Genomic DNA, 21,893 nt, shown 5'->3' with positions numbered 1-21,893 from the left:
GCGTCATGTGGAGCTGGCCATTCCATTGAAGTTCTGAAATCTTTGGTCATATAAATAATTTCTGTGTTTCTTTTTTAAAACTTAAATATATTTTATTGTTTTTTTACAGGGAGGAAAGGAGAGGAATAGAGAGTTAGAAACATCGATGAGATAGAAACATCGATCAGCTGTCTTCTGCACACTCCCCTCTAGGGATGTGCCTACAACCAAGGTGTATGCCCTTGGAATCGAACCTGGGTCCCTTGAGTCTGCAGGCTGATGCTCTATCCATTGAGCCAAACCAGTTAGGGCTCCATGTTTCTTTTATAATAAACTAATGAAAAAAAAATATAGACACTTCTCAGCGTTGTTCACACACTGCTGTAATTTTTTAAATGTTCATAATTTTTAGTTCAAATACATATTTATATTAAACATGTGATTGCTTATAGATTTTAGTTTAGCTCCTTCTCACACTTTGGCACAAAGCCTCTCAAAGCTAGGGCATGGACACACCCCTGGATATGGCCTCAGACGGGGAGGAGAGAAGCCCAAAGGGGAACCCGGAGTTCTCCTTGGAGAGGCACGTCTGCACATGGCCAAGGAACAAGGGCAGGGAGTGAGCAGGGCTGACAAGCGAGTTGTAGATGGAGTTGCCACAGGACAGCCTCAGAGGGGAAGGTGAAGGTTCGAAGAGTTGTCACTGAAGGAACCTGAGACGGGAGTGATGCAAGAGCATTCAAGTGACTCGGGAGCATGGCGTGGGCTAGGATTTATGATTGCAGTCAGACGGGTGGATTAAGATTATACTCAGACGGGTGGATAACACTTATGATAATAAGAGAATGTGCCAAGGAGAACTGAGTAGAGAGAGCAGTGAACAAGCCTCTGCTCTTCGCCCTGGTTGCTGAACTCATGAGCAGCCACTGGAAGTGCCAGTAGTGGTGTCAACTCCTGCCCCACATGTCTGGATGGGCACAGAGTAGATGTGCATTGAGTTGTGTTGGAAGCAGGTTGTCTTTAACCTGTGCACAGGATTTCTGCAAAGCATCACTTCCAATGATTCACAGTTTGACAGGAGGCTCAGGTGACTCACTGATAATTTCATGGGATTTGAGTCCCTCGTAAAAAGGAGACCAATATGGGGTGTGTTTGTGTGTGGGCATCCACAGGCCTGCACGCTCACATGGTGATATTTGGACAAAGGTGGAGAAGATCTCCGAGTTGGGAAAGAATTAGAGTTCCCAAGGCAAACTACACAACACCCAGCATGAGTTACTATCTCTCTTCACTTGGCCATTTAGCACTTATTCAGTGACAAGTGTGAAGCCCTAGCTATGAACCAGGCAGTGAGTTAGATGCAACGTTCACAGAAGCGAAAGACATTCCTGCACTCCCGGAGAGCAGCCTCACTCCTGACTGGTGGCAGACACTGTGCTGATGGTGCATTCGAGCACGCACTCTGATGCAGGCTGGACATGAAGGTTTCTTGCCAATTCTCCCTCCACCACCAGCCCTGCCTCCCCATAAGGAAATATAGCTCCAATTTTATAAGAGAAACCAGTGGAAAGGTAGAGTTCAATTCGTTGAAATTCATTTGGCCAGCTTTGCTATCACACTTCCATGGCTTATACTGAAGAATAGAGGCAAAGCCCCAGCTAATATAAAGTCAAAGTAATTGCATTTAAATGTGATGATTTTTAGCATCTTTTAACTTCTCCCTGGTTGTAGTAAGCTTCCAAATGGTAAATGTAACCACTGTCTGCTCCACCTCCCATGCTTTTAATTGTTTCCCACAAGATGATCATCTTGCCTTAGTTTTTCAGATATGTTAGCACGAAGTCATATTCTCACTTGTTTGCAGTGACAATAAGACCTAAAACTGCTCTAAAAAATAAAGCCTAGTTTAAAAAATAATTTTTTTTTTTAAAGTAATCCTAGCTGGTTTGGCTCAGTGGATAAAGCATTGGCCTGTGGAGTAAAGGGTCCCAGGTACCATTTAGGTCAAGAGCAATGCCTGGGTTGCAGGCTCAATCCCAGTATGGGGTGTGCAGGAGGCAGCCAATCAATTATTCTCCCTCATCATTGATGTTTCTATCTCTCTATCTCCCGTCCTCTCTGAAAACAAGAATTAAAAAAAAAAAAAAAAAAGTAGGGATGTAAAGATACAAGAAAATATGATCAGAAAAATTGTCAGTCAATAAAATTAGATCAAGAAATGACAGAAATCATGGAACTAACTGACAAGGACATTAAAATAGGTATGTTAAATAGATATGCTCAAGAAAAAGTAAAGGAAAACATAAACATAATAAGAAAAATGGAAGACAAAGAAAAGACTCAATTAAATTTTTAAAAAGCCTCACCCAAGGATATTTTTTCATTGATTTTTAGAGAGAGTGGAAGGGAAAGGGAGAGACAGAGAGAAAAAAACAAAAAACAACAAAACAACAAAAAAAACACAACAACAACAACAACAAAAAAACAATGTGAGAGAGACACAACTATTGGTTACCGCCTGCATATGCCCAACCTGGTAAAGGGGATCGAGCCTGCAGCCAAGGTATGTGCCCTTGATAGGAATCAAACCTGGGACCCTTCAGTCCGTAGTCTGATACTCTGTCCACTGAGCCAAACCAGCTAGGGCCCAATGGAACTTTTAAAGGTGAAAAAAATACAATCTATAAAACAAAACAAAACAAAAATACTGGACAAAATATACAAAGATAACAATACTAATATACTGTCCTGGCTAGTGTGCTGGATGGCTCGAGTGTTGGCCCACACACTAAAGGGTTACTGGCTTAATTCCTGGTCAAGGGCATTCACCTGGGTTGAAAGGCAACCAATTTATTTCTCTCTCACACATTGATGTCTCTCTCTCCCCCCTCTTTCTCTCCCTTCCACTTTCTCTAAAAATCAATGGAAAAAAATATCCTTGGGTGATGATTAACAACAGGAACAAAAGATAATATACTTTTTTATAAGAACACCTTTATATACAATACTATATATTAAGCACATAAAAATGTTTCCCTCTCTTGGGGGGAAGTAAATGGAAATGGTTTATGAGATAAATGGGGGAAATCAATTAATTAGTTACATTTTTTTAAATGAGGGGCCTGAAGAAGACCTATTACGATAAATGCTATGACACAAGGAATATGATTAATTTAATCCCAAACACTCCAAGGAACAAAGCAAGGAAATAAACCCAAAAAGTGGTAGAGCCCAGCCGGTGTGTGTCAGTGTTTGAGTGTCAACCAATGATCCAGGAGATCTTGGTTCAATTCCTGGTCAGGGCCATGCCCTGCCTGTGGGCTCGATCCCCAGTGGGGGCACGCAGGAGGCAGCCAATCAATGATTCTCATCATTGATGTTTCTATCTCTCTCCATCTCCCTTCATCTCTCTGAAATCAATAAAAATATATTTTAAAAAATAATAAAATAAAAATAGAAACCTTTTAAACAAGAGCCTGCAAGACCTTTGGAGCCTAAGAGGCAGAGATAAAAACATTGGGAGACTAATTATAATAGCTAACACTTATGTAAAACTAACCATGTGCCAGGCATTTTTCTAGATGATTGCCACATATCAATTAACAACTCAGTGAGGGAACATTTCATACAATCCATGATGCCTCATAAATCCATGGAGAATAATGGTAGATTTGTGTGTAAGCCAAAGATTGAAGCTAAATAAATCACGAGGGCCTTGACTGAGGTTCCTTTCTTTCAGAGTAAATGACTCAGTAAAAACAATGAGGGCAAGAGTTATTATATTGAAATAACTCTACACAAACAAATGAGGAGAAATCTTAGGTCCGTGAAGAGAGGAGGTGCCCAGCCCCAAGCTCTCAGCTTCCTCACCTTCCCACCATTTCCCACCTTGGCTCAGGGCCAAGGGCCCTACCACAAGGACCTGCTCACAGTCACATGTTCAAGTCTTCCGACCCTCAGCCCCTCACTTCTGCCCCCACTGCTACCCCAGGCAGCTGTGGGTAGGAACCTACCAGGACCAGGCATATTCCCAGGATGCCTGGCTTAAAAAAACAAACAAACAACAACAACAAAAAACTTTATTGAGATAACTCACATACTGTAAAATTCACTCTTTTAGAGTCACCTCTTCAGTGGTCAGTAGTATATTCACAGGTTGTACAACAATCCCCACTAATAATCTCAGAACATTTCACCTAAAAAACCCCTCTATGTCTACTAGCAGTCACTTTCCATCCCCCCTTCCCCCTGCCCTGGCAATCACTAATCCACTCTCCTGTCTCTATGAATTGGCCTATTCTGGGCATTGCACATATATGGAATCATACAATAAGTGGCTTTTAACTCCTGGCTTTGGGGAGAATTTTCAGGCAACAGATCATCACTGTCCCCTCTGTTTCTTGTACAGTCTGAGGTTTTCTGGATACTTTATAGACCTCAGCCAACGGCTGAGGGGCTGACCTTGTCATAAAGAGTGGATGGCCAGAACAGGATGACTGAGAGTCGTGGGGCAGCTGGGTCTGAGCATTGAAGCGTAGGCCAGGGATTTCTCTGAAATTCTCCAAGTAACAGACAACTAAATGGTTGTCAAGGAAACAGCCCATCCAAAATTATAGCACTATTTTTGATGCATGCTGTTTCATTTCTGTGATTTTTCTTTAGGAACTCGATGTCAATTAGTTCACATTAAAAAAGGCAATACTGGGAAGTAGAGCTGCTGGTGGGAGGATGTACTTCCGGGTCAGACAAGAGTCACTTGATCACTTTTGAGTTTCAGTTTTTTCACCTGTAAAATGACAGTAATTATATGTATTTTGCATGTGGTTGTGGGGATTAGAAAGTGTGAAAGTGCTCAGTGTGTGCCTGAAGCACAGAGAATGCTAGATACATGGTGGCCGCTAGTCATGTCTGTGCAGTATACGGCCTTGTGGTTAGAGCATGCCGGACTGGATGTGAGCTTCGCTCCACCACTCAATCTCTCCATCTGCAAAACTAAGGTGACGATAAGACCTAATTCATAAGGTCGTTTGAAGGATCAAACAGGACTATCCTTGCTAATCCTGAACACTCACTGTAGCCGGGCTCTATTCTAAGAATTCTCCATGCATGAACTTAATCCTCTGAGGAAACGTGAGGCACATGTTAAGTGATTTGTCCAAAGTTATTCAGCCAACCAATGGCCTTGCTGGATTTTGAAGCCAAGCAGTCTACCTCTGGAGCCCACCTGCCTCACCATTACTCTAAGCTGTCCAAGTTTTAGCCCAGTTCCTGGAACAAAGGAAGTCTTCCATAACCATCAGCTATTGTGATTGTGAATAATAGTAATGCTTTGGCGGATGATCGGGTTAAGGAGCCTGATAAATCTCTAACTTTTAGTGGAGGATACAGACTGGGTCGTACCCGTTTTTGTATTCAAAAGTATTTGAGGCATAGTGCCTAGCATAGAATAAAGATTCAGTAAATAAGGGTTATTGGAATGAGTTTTAAAAACTGACATGCTTATTAATATACAACATGGTAAGTCTTTCCGGGAAGGCTGGTGCTAACTGAGCTTCAGTTGGACCCACGTAGCCCACATTTGACCCACCTTGCCCAACCCTTTGCTTTCCAGATCACCATAGAGCCATTATTCTCATAAATTAGTCTCCTCTCTTTCATAATCTCCGCTCACTGGCTCCTCCTCTGTCATCAACCAGTTCCCGATAATCACACACCAAACCCTGGCCCTTTCGTTTACACACGTACATTTGGCCCATTAGACTCGAAGCTTTTCCAGCACAGGAAGATTTCCTCTCTATCCTGCACAAACAAGATTGATTCGTCCTCTGCCTCCTCCCTCAATGACTCAGACATCCAAGTTTACCCAAATGCCTTTAACTCTTATCTGTCACACGATCAAAGCTGTCAAATTCCTGGTTTCTTATTAAAACAAAACAAAACAAAACACCGACAAACAAACGATTCTTTGACCAATCAAAGCATTCACCGCAAGGCAGTGCAGCTGCAGGGGAGGAGTGGTTGGGGACCTCCTCCTCCCCAGCCTGTGTGAAGTCGCCCACCCTCTGTGGGTGTTGACAGAGACCTCCTTGTGCCCTTGAACAGAGGCCTGGCCTTTGCTCGCAGCCCCGGGCTCTCTGGCTTCCTCCAGGAGACTGGAGCTGTACTCAGCACACACATGCATACAGAGTGCACCAGGCTTTGCACTACTCTAGGGAATTTCTACACAAAAGGCCTCACTCCTTGATTAAACCAAGTTGTGGGCAGATCTGGCCTCCCTGGATTGCACTAGAGAGTGCTGTGAACAAAGGCCACCCTTGGCATCTTTCCCCAGGTAACATTAACAACTTCCTGATTGTGACCCACGTCAAGTGTATGGATAAGCATGCCAAGAGGCTGAGAGCTGGCCTAGGCGGTGGGGGGCGGGGGGGGGGGGGTAGGAGCAAGATTCCAGGGTGAGGCAGATCTCCTCCTGCTACCTCCATTGTGCAACTCGTTTCCAGGTATCAGTTTCCTCAGCATTTACCTGCCACTTCCTTCTACTTGCTCCTCTTGCCACATGCAAACCAACTTCCACCTGCGTTCTTTCCCACGTGCCTACTATTCTTTTTAGCTTTTCTTTTACTATTGTCGCATCTACTCCCTATCTGAAAAGTTGATCTACCATTTCCCCTGACCCCCTAATCCCCCGGCCTGAGCCAGGCCACCAGACCTCCAAACTTGTGCAACTCCAAATTCCAGGTCATTGCACTTTGGCGATCACCTTGCTCTGGTCCCATGGTCCATACCGCTGCTCAGATGCACATTTCCCTCTCATATGAACATCTTCATTAAGACCATTCTCTATGCTAATCACTTTGCAAGGTTTTCTAATTACTTGGCCTCTTCTCTCTTTCCTAGCTTGCACCAGACAGTTTCGAGCCTGGCTCTGTTAGAAGAGAGGGAAGGGTGCCAGGTTCCGGGAAGTGTGTGATTTCTACCTCAAAACCATCCTCTGAAATAAGCCCACATCTGTGAAGCCTGAGGTTAGTGAAGACATTCCCCCCCCCCCCCCCCAACCTGGAAAGGGTTTCCTTCCCAATGTTTTTGGTGGGAACTGTGTGAGATGGGGACAAGAATTACTTGGAGGGCTAATATGTAAGCCATTGCATTTTTTGTCATTTCATGGGGAACTCTCTTCTTCCTACCTGTGCACATGATGGCTGCAAAGACCCAGCACTGCCCGTAGCGCACTGGCTGGCCTGTGGAGTGCCACTGCTTCAGGATGGCCACACTGCCAGTCCACTCGGCAGGGTTGGTGCCGTCTGAGAAATTCTCACTCCAGTTTCCATTGAGCACCCCTTTGTCATCATTGCTGTTGATCTGAAGAGAAGCCATAGAAGAATTAGGAGCATCCTTTCATCAGCAGGATGTGAAGTGTGAGCGGCCTTGCAAGGCCTGTGGGCCTGAGACACAGAGGAGGCTTTCCTCTCATTTTCCCTGGGAACTTCCGGACCCGCTGGGGAAGGGGTCAGGATGGGAAGCTGGCCATTCTGACTTGTGTTCCACTGGTAATTGGTTTATTATTCTATTTCTACACACCTCCTAACCCCTCACCTCCCCATCCCCTGCAAAGCTAGAGCTTGGCTTTGGTAGCTTTTAAAAATACTCAGAGCGAAAGAAACTTAGAGACAATAAGATCATTTCACAAACTACAGCTATGCTCAGCCTTTCCCAAAACACGCAATTGGAATCAATAGACATGGTGGCCCACATCCAGCTATTTCAGAGCTCAGTTGAGGAAAGCCTGTTAGCTATACTTTCATCAGCCTTAGCCATAATGGCTTTGCAAGAGGGCCTGTGCCTCTCAACTCCTCATTCTCCCATTTCAGGGCAACTGTGAGCAGGACTCCCCTGGCACAGCGTCCTCCCTCTCTGCACATGCCCTGAGTGGGCAAACCCAGACCCAGCCTCACCATGGCGCACACCACTCTGCTGATGTAGACAGGGCTTCCCCGAAGAGCACAGTCTGTGGCTGGGTCAATCTGGAAGTTCAGGCTCTTGTCTAGCAGCTCCAGGCAGATGTTGACGATGTTGTCTTCAAACTGCAAGGAGAGATGCAGAGAGGCTTCGCACATGAAGATATGGAGCCACCCCACTCAGCTCTCCGATGGAGTGTGTTTGAAATGCAAATCCACTTGGATGGTAACTGTGTCTAGTAGCACAGCCATGAACTCGGGGGCAGGTACAGGGTCTCAAAGCTCTGGGATCACAACTCCCCCACTTGGTATGTCCTGAAAGTCAAACCCTTGGAGTTTTGTCGAATGTGTCTGACCGGCTGAAAAATCGTTTCTCTCTCTTCTCTCCTCAATCCCCACACTCTTGGACCTCATGAGCTGTTCTTGCTAAAACCACATTGCCTCATCTTCCTCCCCTACCTGCTGATCCAGCTCATCATTGGTAGTTAAGGCTAAGGCGGCTGTGGGCTGACTAATAGCATGTGCGTTATGGAAACTTCCCACCCAAGGCAGGCGAGGTGAGGGTGCCGCTTGTCCTGAGGCCTTTCGCTGAGTCCAAGCCTGGCTTAGCTTCAGAGCGCTGGCTACATCTCTACTCATCAGGCTCAGGTATGATGATGTAGCCAAGGTCGGACTTCCCTGCCTAAGTGTATGCCCTGTATCTCTCCAACTTTCCGTGGAACTTCACACCCCAGATCTGGCACAGTGCTCAGCACAGAGAGGGGCTCTGAGCATCTTTGTTGAATGAGAGTAAGTGAATTAATTGATTTCTATGTAACACTTGGTGATAAAGAGGACTTGGAGGCTCTCAGATCCATTTTCCCCAAGGGATAGTTTGATTAGTTCACTTTTCTGCTTTAAAATGTTCAAAGAGCCATGTGACCTACAGAATCAAAGCTCTAGCCTCCTCTACAAGACCCATAGACCCTCCCTGATCTGGCCTTCTTCTACTTCTCAGGACCCTCGCCTCCCCAGCTTTGCTCCAGCAACTCCAGATTCCTTGTAACCCCTGCAGCAGGTCAAACGGATCCCCACCTTTGTATCTTGGCTCATCCCGCTCTTTGCCTGTGATGTTTCCCCCCCACCTCCCTTCTTTTGGTTAACTCAGTTCAAGCATCTCCTCTTCCAGGAAGCTTCCCAGACAGCCCCACGCCCAACCAAGTGCTCTTCCTCGGCTCTCAGAGGCCCCTGTGCCTGTCTGGCAATCTTTCCATGTCACGCTGCATAAGTGGCCTGCTTATATGACTGAGTCCCCACTTCACTGTGGGCTTGGGGACAGTGTTTTATTCATCTTTATACCTCTTGCACTAGAGCCCTGCCTGGCATTGAGCAGGCATTCAGTGTACATTCACTGAATAAGAGATATGGGAGGACCAGGGCTCAGAGACCAGCAGCTCTGCTCTTTTGTTTCTCACAGGTGGCAACAACCTCCTGTCCAGGGACTCACTAAGATCCCCCTCTGCCCATGCTGAGTGAGGGGTGGGGATGTCAGTTGGGGCCAGTTTAGGCTGCTATGTCTCATCTTGACTCAACCCTCCTGCAGAGGGTGGGGGAGACCTAGGCTGGGCCTGAGGCCACACAAGTCCAGGAGAGGAAGACATAGCAAACTGAAATAAGGCTCCGCACCTCCCCCTGGGAATTTGAGATGACACCTCTGTGGGCGGTAGGGCTGGTCCTCTCCCTCCCGCTAATGTGTCTGACTGGCTGAAAAATCGTTTCTCTCTGATGGATAAGAGTTCTGAGCCAGTGTCCCAGTGCCGGGGCCAGCCTCGAGAACCCTCCTCCCTGGCCTGGTTCTGGACTTCCTGGAGCACCTGCTGAAGGCTGGGCTGTTGTAGCGCATTGTAATTCATACGATGCTATTTTTACAAATAAAGTCACATGATTTAGAATATGTGTGTGTGGGGGGGAAATCTAGAAACCACACTAGAAACACAGCTAACAAACAAACAAACAAAAAAGAGGCACCACCGTGGTCATTGTTGCTGTTGTGCTTTCATCCTCACTCTCATACTCAGTGGAATTCCTGGGTGGGTACCTTCAGCTGCCCTTCTCTCTCTAATCCTGACACAGTCAGCAAAGAACATTCCAACTTTCTATGGCTGCTCCTCTAGCTCCTGGAGTCACATCTTACATCTTCCAAGTACCATTTAGTTCCCATTACTCAGTAGTTCTAGATAAACCTTGCATGAGGGCATCATCCCATCCCCCTCCAGCTTCCCTCTCCTTTTGATGGTCCATGAGCTGGGCTGAGACTCACCTGCCCATAGTTCCAGGGGCAAGGGCGGATCCAGTTCTTGTTCCCTTGGTAGATGAAGCCGTAATCATTCATGACGTACTCCTGCCGCTGGGGCTCACTGTCCAAGAAGACAGTGTCCCCTAGGAATCAAAGTGGGAGGACACAAAGCAAAAACGTCATCTTGTCCTTCCTGCCCATCCCCATCCACAGAAAGCATGGAAGCTGAACTCTGAGGACTGCATGGGGCGACACCAAGAGGGGGAGCAAGATCTGCTCTCCACCATCCCTCCACACCGGCAACAGGCTCAACATGAAAATGAGGTGGAACAGCGAAAACTTATCTGTGGTGGAATGTATTGGTTTGCAAAGCACATTTACATCCCAGCCCCATTTTAAGGTGGAGGAAACAGGCTCAGAGTGATAAATAGCTTGCCCACATCAGGGGGAAAGGTGAACACAGCCTATGTGACTCCATGCTCTGTGCTCTGCCATACTTAAGGAATCCTGGTTGGAAAAGAGCAACCCAGAATTTAGGGGTTGGCTTTGACCTCATCATTTCTTTTGTAGGACTCAAGCTTTAAAAGAGAAGAGCTTACAAATATCATTTTCTTCCCCACATTTCCAGGGGATCCTCGGTACAATTCTGAAACCCACAGTTTGGGAGGGCAGGTAGGGGTGTGTGTGTGTGTGTGTGTGTGTGTGTGTGTGGTGTGTGTGTGTGTGTAAGAAAGAACAAACAGACATCTGTCCTCCTTGATCCAGTGGCAGGGCCTCTTTATCTGGCTGATGGGTAAGAGTTCTGAATCATTCAGTGATAGAGCAGTGGGAGGTGGTTAGAGATATTAGAGCCTAGCTAGGGTTCTGGGTTCTAGCACAATGCAGCAGGCCCCCTTGGGATGAGGTTGGTGGAGAAAGTAGGATGAGAGGGAGTAAGAGAAGGGAGACATCCTCTAAGTCAGAGGTGAGAATTGGTTGAATTTGGCCTCTGCCCCAAACCCCTCGTTCTCATCTCTTTCTGTCCTCTTCCTACTCTCTCTTCCTGGCTTGTCCTTCATTCTGCTCACATTAAACCTGCGGTCTATGGAACTACTCCTGCCCTCAGGTAGATGTAAAGGACAGAGATTGTGGGCCAGGTAGTTCTGGGATATTTCCTATAGTTGTGTTTGCTTAAGACAAAAACTTTCTATCCCAAATAAATAGGGAACCAGTTAAAAATTTGGCGCATCCAGATGGTGATGTGATTGTAGCTGTTAAAAAGAATGTACTGACAGGAAAATAAGTCCAACATTGAGTTTTTAAATTAAAAAAAGCAAATTAGAGCAAACTATGTGTTAAATAATCCCATGGGTGGTATGTATTATATAATTACACACATATGCATATATGCAATAGATACACAATTGATTAAGCATAGAACATTTTTTGTAAAGCTACACGAGAAAACACTAACAGGATTTCCTCTGAAGAATGGAACTTGGAGATTGGGATAAAATTTGACTTATCACCTCTTTCTTTTTTCCTTCCTTCCTTTTTCTTTCTTTCTTTTTTTCTTTCTTTCTTTCCTTCTTCTTTCTTACTTTCTTTTGCTCTTTACTTCATTCCACAATTCACTTATTATTCTTACAATGAAAAAACTCAAGTTAAGTTAAAATGTATGATAAAGGTAAATGTTAACAGTGGTTAAACTTAATTGTAATAGTTTTCCTTTTAAGTAAAGATGACTTGGTTCATAATTTTAAAATTCTAGATAAGCCAATAAATAACAATTTATCCTTTTCTGCTTTTTGGTGGTTGGGAGTGAATGCCTAGTGCACAGGATTGGAGAGGTTTGTGGGTTCCCAGCGAGCAGGGTCTAGATCCTTGATCCTGGCTCTCTGTGGCATTGACACAGGGGCAGAGACAAGGGACCCCCACACAGGCACCCTGCCTTACCTGAGCACCAGGGATTGAAGAGCAGAATGAATTCCCCGAGCTGGTAGGCCGTGACCGACCCCCGGAAGGAGTCAATGTGAACCTTCAGGAGGTACCGACCCACAGGCGCCGTGGGAGGGGCATACAGGCTCACCTCCAGGCGGCTGTCCCTGATGGTCTCCAGTGAGGCCGTCCAGGGGCTGGGGCCATGACGACCCGCCAGGCTGAATACAGCCCGAGTCCCCTTGGCCTGGTCAGGCATCGGTCCTGGGAGGGAGGGAAGCAGAGTTGAGGCCCTCTGAGGAAACCCCGCAGCTCCTGAGACTCTGACCCCCGCACCATCCCCTGTGTGCCAGCAGAGGTTCTCACCAGTCTCAGCTACGAAGATGATCTTGTCCAGGTCTGGCTCAAAGGCCCGGTTCCTGAAGTACAGAGTGATGTTGAAAGCTTGGCCCCGGCGAACGATGAGGTGGTCAAAGCTGATCTCCTCCGTGTGGTGCCACATGTTGTTCTGGGAGCTTTGGAAGTCTGTGACAGACAACTCCAGCCCTGCAATGGGGCAGCAGGAGCAGACGAAAGATCAGGGTTATGGAGCATGATCCAGTCTTGTCCACCACTGACTAGTTGTGCAAACTCGAGAAATAAGTTTAGCCTTTCTGAGCCTCAGTTTCCAAGTCGGTAAAATAGATTCCATAGTACCAGTCTCATACAGTTGGTATAAGGATTAAATGAGGCTCCCTACATGTACATGCCTCCTTTTTACTTCTTTCCTCCCTTCCTTTCCTGCTTCTCTGACCTTCTAAACCTTCCTCCCTTACTCTCCTGGAGGGACATGATTTTCTCTCTCAGTCCAACTCCTGTAGGACTGGCCAGCTATGTCTGTGCCCTTTAGCCTAGAATGTTCTCAGATTTACACCAGCACCCATTTTCTTCAACAAAAGTTGAGTTTCACTTTCCCCTGTACCAGCATCCAAATTTGGGAGAAAGTCCCTAGGTTGGCTGCTGTGCTTTTAGCGGTTCGCCGGCCTCCTGACTATACTAATGCCTGTGCCCAATGATTGGGGAGCTGAGCTGCTGAGGTCAGCAAGGAAAGGCCCACTCTCAGCCTTCCAGAGTTTCTGCTAAGACACAGATTGACCTCAATGTCCTCCTGTGTACCTCCACAGAAGGGATTCACTTCTGACTTCTTCACATTTAAACACAGTCATAGCATGGTTCCCAGGCACATGGCATCACACACTTTAAATCACAGTTGGCTCAGCCATCTCCTTCTCAGTCTATATCTATTTATGTATCATAAGTCCCTTCACTCTTTCATTGAAAATGTCTGTGGTGCCCAGCTATCCCTTTCCACATTAACATAATTCCAACCTCCTCACCTCACTCCTAGTGACACTAATAGTCTCCATCATGTCTTCTTCTTTCTGTCTCTCCACATCACCCACCCCTTAACATATCACCAGATTACCTCTCCCCCAGACAACTTGATTATTCATTCCTTTGCTTTAAAAGCTCTGAGATACCCAATAGCCCACCATACAAAATGCACACTCCTTAACCTGACCTTTATGATTCTTCATACGTGGTCTTAACTTACACTTAAATTCTCATTTCTCTCCACTTTCACCAGGGGTCTTCCTCTCCGTCTGATGTCTTCAAGCAAGTGGTAGCCTTCCTGTCCGTGTATTTTGCTGCTGCTGTGGCCCCAACTCAGAATGCCTTTCACTATCTAACCAAAGTCCACTTTTCCTCCAATGCTTGTTCAAGACCCACCTTTTCATAGTGCTTGTCTCATTTGGCCTATCCCTCTTCCCATCTTCACTTGATCTACAGCATGTAACTGCATCACTAATAGGGAACCTTCACTGCTTAATTGACAAGTTAATATGTTCATTTGTTCATTCACATCAACAAACTTTTACTGAGAGTCTACTAGATTTAGGCTCAGCATGAGATGTTCAGTTATTTCTGCAGTTACTTTTTTATCTGTTTCCTACCACTAGATGTAAATCAATGGAGACAGAGACCTAGCTGTGTCATCTCATATGTATTTAGATTTTAAGAAATATGAACCAAAACATTTGACAAAATCTAACATTCTTTCATAATGAAAATACTTAAGAAATTAAGACTAGAAGAAAGTTCCTCAACAAACAAATCAGACTACATCAAAATAAAAAGCTTCTGCACAGCAAAAGAAACCATCAGCAACAACAAGAAAGACCACTGCATGGGAAAACATATTTGCCAATGATATTTCTGATAAGGGCTTACTCTTCAAAATTTACAGAGAACTCATACAACTTAACAAAAGAAGATAAACGATCCAATAAAAAAAAAATGGTCAAAGGATCTAAATAGACACTTTTTGAAGGCTGAGAGACATGAAAACATGCTCAAAGTCATTAATCATCTGAGAGATGCAAATCAAAACAACAATGAGGTACCACCTCACACCTGTCAGAATTGCTATCATCAACAAATCGACAAACAAAATGTGCTGGTGAGGATGCAGAGAAAAAGGAACACTCGTCAGAGAATCCAAGATGGCTGCTCGGGTTGGCAACTAGCCGCAGCCGCACACAACAATTTCAACAAAATACAACTAAAATATAAAATGGACATTACCCAGAACTACAGGAAAGTCGACTGACTGGAAATTCTACAACAAGAAGCAAGGAGAAAATCAGAAGGAAGCGCGGAGGAGCTGTAAAAGCCCAAGGTATGGAGTCATGCGGCACGCGCGGAAAGGACAGAGCCGGTGAGGAGGGAGGCCGAGTGCCTGGCTGGAGGTCCCAAGCGGGAAGGAGAGAAAAGCTCCGACTGTGCTGGGCCCAGCTCCAACTGCTCTGAACCCCAATTCTAGGCCAGACCCTGGAGACCCAGGCTCATCCATAGAGAGCCGGGCTGTAAGGCGGGACTCCGGGGGAAGCGGCGAAAGGAGGTCCCGGAGGCGTGCACACTGCACGCAGAGAAGGGCTGGCCGGCTGTGCCGAGGGATTGCCCTGACGGGAAGGAGACAGGGGCTCCAGACTGCTCTGAACGCCACCTCCAATCCCACTACCAACTGAACTGAACCCCAATACCGGACTCATTGGGGGAGAGCATAGACAGTTTGGCAGCAGGTGAAAATCGAGGGCACCTTTCTCTCAGAGGCGCTCACAACAAGTACTGAAGGACCCTGAGTCTCAGGAGTCGCATAGGGCGGGGCTGACTGAAGCCAAGGCTGTAGGCTCCACCCTGAAACCCCGCCCCATCAGGAAAGCTGCCTGCGAAAATGCCTAAACCAAATAGATCACAAACGAAAGAAATGGAGGACAAAAAGCAACTGGATATAGAGTTCAAAACCACACTTACAAGGTTGTTCAAGAATCTCCTAGAAAAGGCCGATAAAATAAACAAGACCTATGAGGATATGAAAAGGGATCAACTAGAAATAATAAGGGATCAACAAGAAATAAAGAATACATTGTCTGAAATAAAAAATATTTTATGGAGTCCTAAAAACAGAATGGAAGATCGCAAGAATCAAGTCAAAAATTTGGAACATAAAGAGCTAGAAGACACTCCTCCGCAGATGCAAGAAGGCCAGAGAATCCAGAAAGTTGAAGATAATGTAAGAAACCTCTGGGACAACTTCAAGCGAACCAACATCAGAATTATGGGGGTCCCAGAAGATGAGAGAGAGCAAGATATCGAAAACATACTGAAAGAAATAGTGACAGAAAACTTTCCCCACCTGGTGAAAGAATTAGACTTACAAGTCCAGGAAGCGCACAGAACTCCAAACAAAAGGAATCCAAAGAGGACCACACCAAGACAAATCATAATTAAGATTCCAAGAGCAAAAGACAAAGAGAGAATATTAAAAGAAGCAAGAGCAAAGAAGGTAGTTACCTATAAAGGAGCACCTATACGATTGTCAGCTGATTTCTCAACAGAAACCATGCAGGCCAGACGGGAATGGCAAGAAATATTCAAGGTGATGAATAGCAAGAACCTACAGCCAAAGATAATCTATCCAGCAAAGCTATCACTCAGATTCGAAGGTCAGATAAAGAGCTTCACTAATAAAAAAAGCTAAAGGAGTTCATCACCACCAAACCAGAATTATATGAATTGCTGAAGGGGGTTCTTTCAGAAGAGAAAGTAAATAAAGATAAAAATTATGAACAACAAATACGTAACTATCAACAAGTGAATCTAAAAACCAAGGAAACTAAAAAAAAAAAAAAAAAAATCTGAGGAACAATATTAACTGTTGAATATAATAGAATCAGAGGTATGGAAGGGGAGTGAACTGTTTATTCTTGGGGAAAAGGGGAGAGGGGGATGTGGGAAGAGACTGAACATAAACTGTGCACCTATGGATGAGGACAATGGGGGGTGAGGAAAGGGCAGAGGGTGGGGTGAGAAGCGGGGGGGGGGGGGGGGAAAGGAACATTTGTAATAATATGAACAATAAAAATTTATTTAAAAAAAAAAAAAGGAACACTCGTGGACTGCTCGTGGGAATGCAGACTGATGCAGCCACTATGAAGAACAGTATGGAGTTTCCTGAAAAAGTTAAAAATGGAACTCCCATTTGACCCAGTAATTCCACTTCTAGGACTATATCCCAAGAAAACAGAAACACCAATCAGAAAGGATATATACACCCCTATGTTTATAGCAGCATAATTTACAATAGCTAAGGTTTGGAACAGCCTAAATGCCCATCAACAGATGAGTGGATTAGAAAACTGTGGTACATCTACACAATTGAATACTATGCCGCTAGTAAAAAGAAGGAATTCTTACCATTTGCAACAGCATGGATATAACTGGAGAGCATTATGCTAAGCAAAATAAGCCAGTTGGAGAAAGATAAATATCACATAATCTTACTCAATTGTGGGATATAATGATCAACATAATTTGATGAACATGAATAGATCCAGAGACAAATGGTAGGGGAGGGGGAGGTTAGAGAGCAACCAAAGGACTTACATGCAATCATATTAGCATAACCAATGGACACAGACACTGGGGTGGTGGGGGCTTGCCCGGGCTGGGTAGGGACGAGGGAAAGGGTCTGTTGAGGGATAAGGAGACATATGTAAAACTTTAGACATAAAAAAAAGAAACTTCCTCAACCTGATAAAGTTTATCTACAAAAATCCACATCTAACTTTATACTTAATAGTGAAAGACTAGCTGCTTTCCCCCTAAGATAAGGAACAATACAAGATGAGGTCCACTTTTACCCTATCTATTCACCTGGACGGCTATAACAAGAAAGAGAGAAAGCAACAAGTGTTGGTGAGAATGCAGAGAAATTGGAACCTTCATATATTGCTGGTGAGATTGTAAAATAATGTAGCCATTTTGAAACAGTCCCAGCAGCTCCTCAAAATGTTAAACATAGTTACCATATGACCCAGCAGTTCCACTCCTAGAGATTCCACTCCTATACCAAAGAGACTGAAAACATATGTTCACACAAATTTGTATGTTAATGTTGATAGCAGCATTATTTATAACATGCAGAAAATAGAAACAACCTGAATGTTCATCAACTGATTAATTAATGAACGTGGTATCTCCATACAATGGAATATTATTCAGCCATAAAAGAAATGCTGAATATATTATAGCATGGATGAAAGTTGAAAACTTTATGCAGAGTGAAAGAAGACAAACACAAAAGCCGCATATTATATGATTCGATTAATATAAAATGTGCAGACCAGGCAAATTCATAAAGGCAGAAAGTAGATTAGAGTTTAGCAGGGGCTGGGATGAGGAGGATATGGAACATGACTGCTAATAAGCATGGGTTTCTTATAAAAGAAATATAAGCATAATTTTCAGCACATTGTAGGTATTAAAAGTTCTCTGTCTTTTGTATAATTACCCTATACTTATTTCAAATTTCAGATTCAACGAACACCTTATTGTGGGCCTGTTTCCGGTACTATGTGATGGCAGTGTCCGAGGCACCTTAAGACAGTTTTCTCATTGAATCCTCGCAACAACAGTGGAGGCATGAAATGTCATGCCATACACAGTTGGCATAGGGAAAACCAAGGTTTAGGCAAATTAAATGTCTCGCCCAAAGTTAAAAGTAAGGTTACTGGCTCAAGTCCTGTGCTCTTTCCATTAAGAAACCTAATAGCTCCCGCCCATTTTCAGCCTTCACTCATGTTCAAAAAGGACACCCAACCCACTGCCAGTTGGGAAAGCACTTGACTTTTCCCTAGTGGCGGAACCAGAAGCACATTCTTTTGGAGATCAAAAAACTAGAGAGTTGACTAGACAGAGATTGCTAATTGGTCCTGATTCAGTTTGGGCACATGACCCAGATTACTCAGCAGGAGTAGTAACATCTGCCTGACAGTGAATAGTGGGGACAAAGCTCACCCTCTGGGTCTAGTTAATACTACAATAGTATCTGCCTGTAACATAAGGATTATTCTTCAGCCCAGAAACCAGATATTCAAGCAGGAGGTACATTTAACGTTGGACATATTTGTTCTTCTTATTATGCAAGAAGAATGTAGTGAAATGATCAATAAAGTAGAAATAAAATGACAGGAAGAACTTTTAAAGTAATTGGTCTTAGTATCTAGCTAGAGAGATACTCTCACACAAACACAAAGAGGTATAGATAAGAACTTGCATTGCAACATTGCTTATATAACTAAAAATTGGGAAGCAACCTGAATGCTTACAATAGGGGACTGGATAAATAAATCACTTACACCCATAATATAAAATACTATACAATATAGAAAATAGTGAAAATCTATAGTTACTGAGTGGCATGGATAGTGCCCTAAGGCATACTGTTGAGGAAAAAAAAAAAAGTCAAGCTGTAGAAAAATATGTACAATATGATTATACTAAAGATATACAAAAAAAGAAGTAACACATACTAATATTACATTGAGTGTATATATATATATATATATATGTGTGTGTGTGTGTGTGTGTGTGTGTGTGTGTGTGTGTAGACAAAAGACTGGTAACAGTGGTTTCTCTGGAGGCAAGGCTGAGGGTAAAGGGACTGACTATAGCTTTACCTGTAATTATTGCTTTATTTTATTTCAACTGTGTATATTTATTGTGTAATTAGAAATTAAAAAATAAAAATTTAACACAAAACAGTAAATGAAGGTGAGTCTGCTATGTTTGTAGAACTTTATAGCTTATTCTTATGATTTTAACTAACCATTTAATCTTCATAGCAGCTCTTTCTAGAGAGAGGGAATTGATATAGATAGAAGGGTGATGGTGAGAAGATTACCTAAGGTGAGGAAGAGCCTGAAGTAGGGGAAGAAGTGAAGATATGAAATTTAGAGACTTCTAGCAATGGAAGACAATGTCAAGATTATCTTATCCAACCCCCTCATTTTTTCAGGCACGGGGGGCTGGGAACTGGAGAAGTGACTTGCTCAGTGTCAAAGGGTCAGCTGGTGGAAAAGAGCAGAAACCACGACTCCCTATTTCCTGACTCTGCCCTGTCCCATTGGGCTCTAGAAGCCAGCATGTCCGCATGCAGCTGCTTGGCTGTGTTTACCTGCTGGCATCTCCTCTCTCCTGGTTCTTGGGCTACCAATTCTGAGGTTCCTGGAGTTTCTACTCTTCCTGTCTCTGTTCTTTATTTGCTTTCTTCTTCCTACGAATCCACCCTCACTTGACTTCCTACAGTCTCTCTGTCTTTCTTGCCCCTGACCTCCAGCAGCCCCATGGGCCTGCCCTACCTTGTGCCATGGTGGCAGCCGTCAGTTCTCGGGCTGCTCCCCACAGAATAGCAGGATGGCCTGGAGCTTCAGGAATCCGGTCTTGGAGTGTCTGCTTCACCTTCCATCCCTGAGACGCCAGGAGACACTGGAGGCGGGGCTGGATGCTGCACTGCCACCTGCTTACCGGGCGGGCGGATCACAACTGGTTTTCTTACTTGCCCTCAGGTTTTTCTTGGCAAAGTTGCTCTGGTAAGATGAAGTGTCATGGCCAATGAACTGTCAGGGCCTGTGCTATACGAGCTTTGAGCAAAGGCTGTGCGGTAGGTGCTGTGCTGGGAGGGAGGGAGCCAGGTGGAGTGGTAAGCTGATGGGGCTTCTAGGGGGGTGGAGAGAGGCTGCACTCTTACAAGAAGGAGTACCAGGGCCACAAGACTACAGCTCACAATTGAGACCCAAGGCTAAGACTCTGCTTGGCACCTGAGCCCTTTCTTTTATTCTGAAGAGTCACTTCCTGGATATCAAGTGCCATAGAGCCCACTCTGGATCACTTTAGTATAATATTTATTTATTTATTTATTTAGTCAAAAGTATTGTCTTGGGTAAGATCTGCCAAGTCCCAGGTGACTCTCAAATAAAAGCAGTAGAGGAAGAAAACTCGGGAAGATTCATGGAAGAGTTCTGGAAATAGATGAGAGAGTGGGAATGCCAGTGAGTGACCTTGAATATAGTAAGAAAAGTACAAGTCCTTGGACTGAGTGTGTAAGGGAGAAAAGAACTGATGGGAGAAGGAAGACAAAAAAGGGGACAATTCTTTATAGGCAGTGGCTGGGACTTTCTGAAGAACTCACACCCACAGCCACCCTTCCTTTCCCTCCTGTGTCCCCTGCTTTCTAGGTTCCTTGTCCTCTCTTCTCAGGAACCTCAGTCATCAGCTCCCATCCTCCCTCCTGTATTTCCATCTCTCTCTATCCCCAATCAGAATTTAAAGTGTATTTATACATGTGTCACCCACCTTCTATCCAAAGTGGAACTCCTGCCTGGCCAGTGTTGCTCAGAGGTTGAGTGTCGACCCATACACCAAGAGGTCACTGGTTTGATTCCTGGTCAGGTCACATGCCTGCGTTTCAGGCTCCTTCCCCAGTAGGGGGCATACAGGAGGCACTTGATCAATGTTGATGTTTCTCTCTCATTGTTGTTTCTCTCAATCTCTCTCTCTCTCTCTCTCTCTCTCTCTCTCTCTCTCTCTCTCTCTCTCTCTCTTTAATATTTTTTTTTTTAAACTTCATCCCTCTCCCCTTCCTCCTGCATCCCTGGTCTTGGTGAGTGAGGACAGTGCCCACCCAGTCACTCTGGGAGAAACTTGTAGCACCTCATTCTTCTCCAACTTCCTGACTTCCCTTAGCCCAGCAGTAACTGAACCTGTTCAATCCAACTCCTGATTATTTCCTAAAACTGGCCCTTCTCTGTGCCTTGGCCCTGCCTTCCTGAAGCTCCCACTTGCCTAGACAGCAGCTCCTAACGAGCGTCCCACCTATCCTTTCTCCAAATGGTTGCCTAAGTGGTTTTTCTGAAATGCCAATTCAACCAGGTTGCTCAAGACACAACAGTTGAGTAAAGTCCAAACCTGTCAACATCACCCCCAAAGCCCTTCAGGATCTTTCCCTCCCAACCTGGAATCCAAGCAGGCAAACTCCTTCAGTTGCCCCATGGAGATCTACCCTCCTGCACCTCCAGGTTCTTGAATGAGTTGGTTTCTCTCTGAAACGTTCTCCTCTCACTTGTCTACTTTCTTGAATCCAGGCTCAAGCATTGCCCCTGGGGAAGTCTTCCTGACTCTCTTCCACACCGGCTTTTATGGGCACCCCCTTTTGTGTTCTCTATCAGCCCAATCATACTCTGCATTATACATACTTACCTATCTTTCTTCCTTAAGGCCATGGCCTGTGTTTGACTAGTATATTACCAGTGCTTAATAATTATAGTGGTTAATAGGAAAACTATTAGTAGAACTAGTAATAGCTTTCACATTCCAGATACTGTTTT

General features: G+C 44.6%; 1 protein-coding gene across 1 annotated transcript in view; it reads right to left on the bottom strand.

The window, feature by feature from the left end:
• TGM5 (transglutaminase 5) overlaps positions 1–20,050 on the bottom strand; it is a 33,869-nt gene extending 13,819 nt beyond the window's left edge. Inside the window, exons 1-6 of the mRNA XM_036444451.2 lie at positions 19,869–20,050; positions 12,493–12,672; positions 12,145–12,390; positions 10,234–10,352; positions 7,932–8,060; positions 7,164–7,338 (exon numbers count right to left, since the gene is read on the bottom strand). Coding sequence (XP_036300344.1) covers positions 7,164–7,338; positions 7,932–8,060; positions 10,234–10,352; positions 12,145–12,390; positions 12,493–12,672; positions 19,869–19,878 — 859 coding nt within the window. The 5' untranslated portion in view covers positions 19,879–20,050. The remainder of the gene's footprint in view (positions 1–7,163; positions 7,339–7,931; positions 8,061–10,233; positions 10,353–12,144; positions 12,391–12,492; positions 12,673–19,868) is intronic.
• Between the last annotated feature and the right edge of the window lie 1,843 nt (positions 20,051–21,893).

Source organism: Pipistrellus kuhlii, unplaced genomic scaffold (assembly GCF_014108245.1).
Source record: "Pipistrellus kuhlii isolate mPipKuh1 unplaced genomic scaffold, mPipKuh1.p scaffold_m20_p_1, whole genome shotgun sequence".
In the NCBI taxonomy this organism is placed as follows: Eukaryota; Metazoa; Chordata; class Mammalia; order Chiroptera; family Vespertilionidae; genus Pipistrellus; species Pipistrellus kuhlii.
The sequence above is the reverse complement of the archived record's forward strand: the minus strand, read 5'-3'. Positions and strand labels throughout refer to the sequence as shown.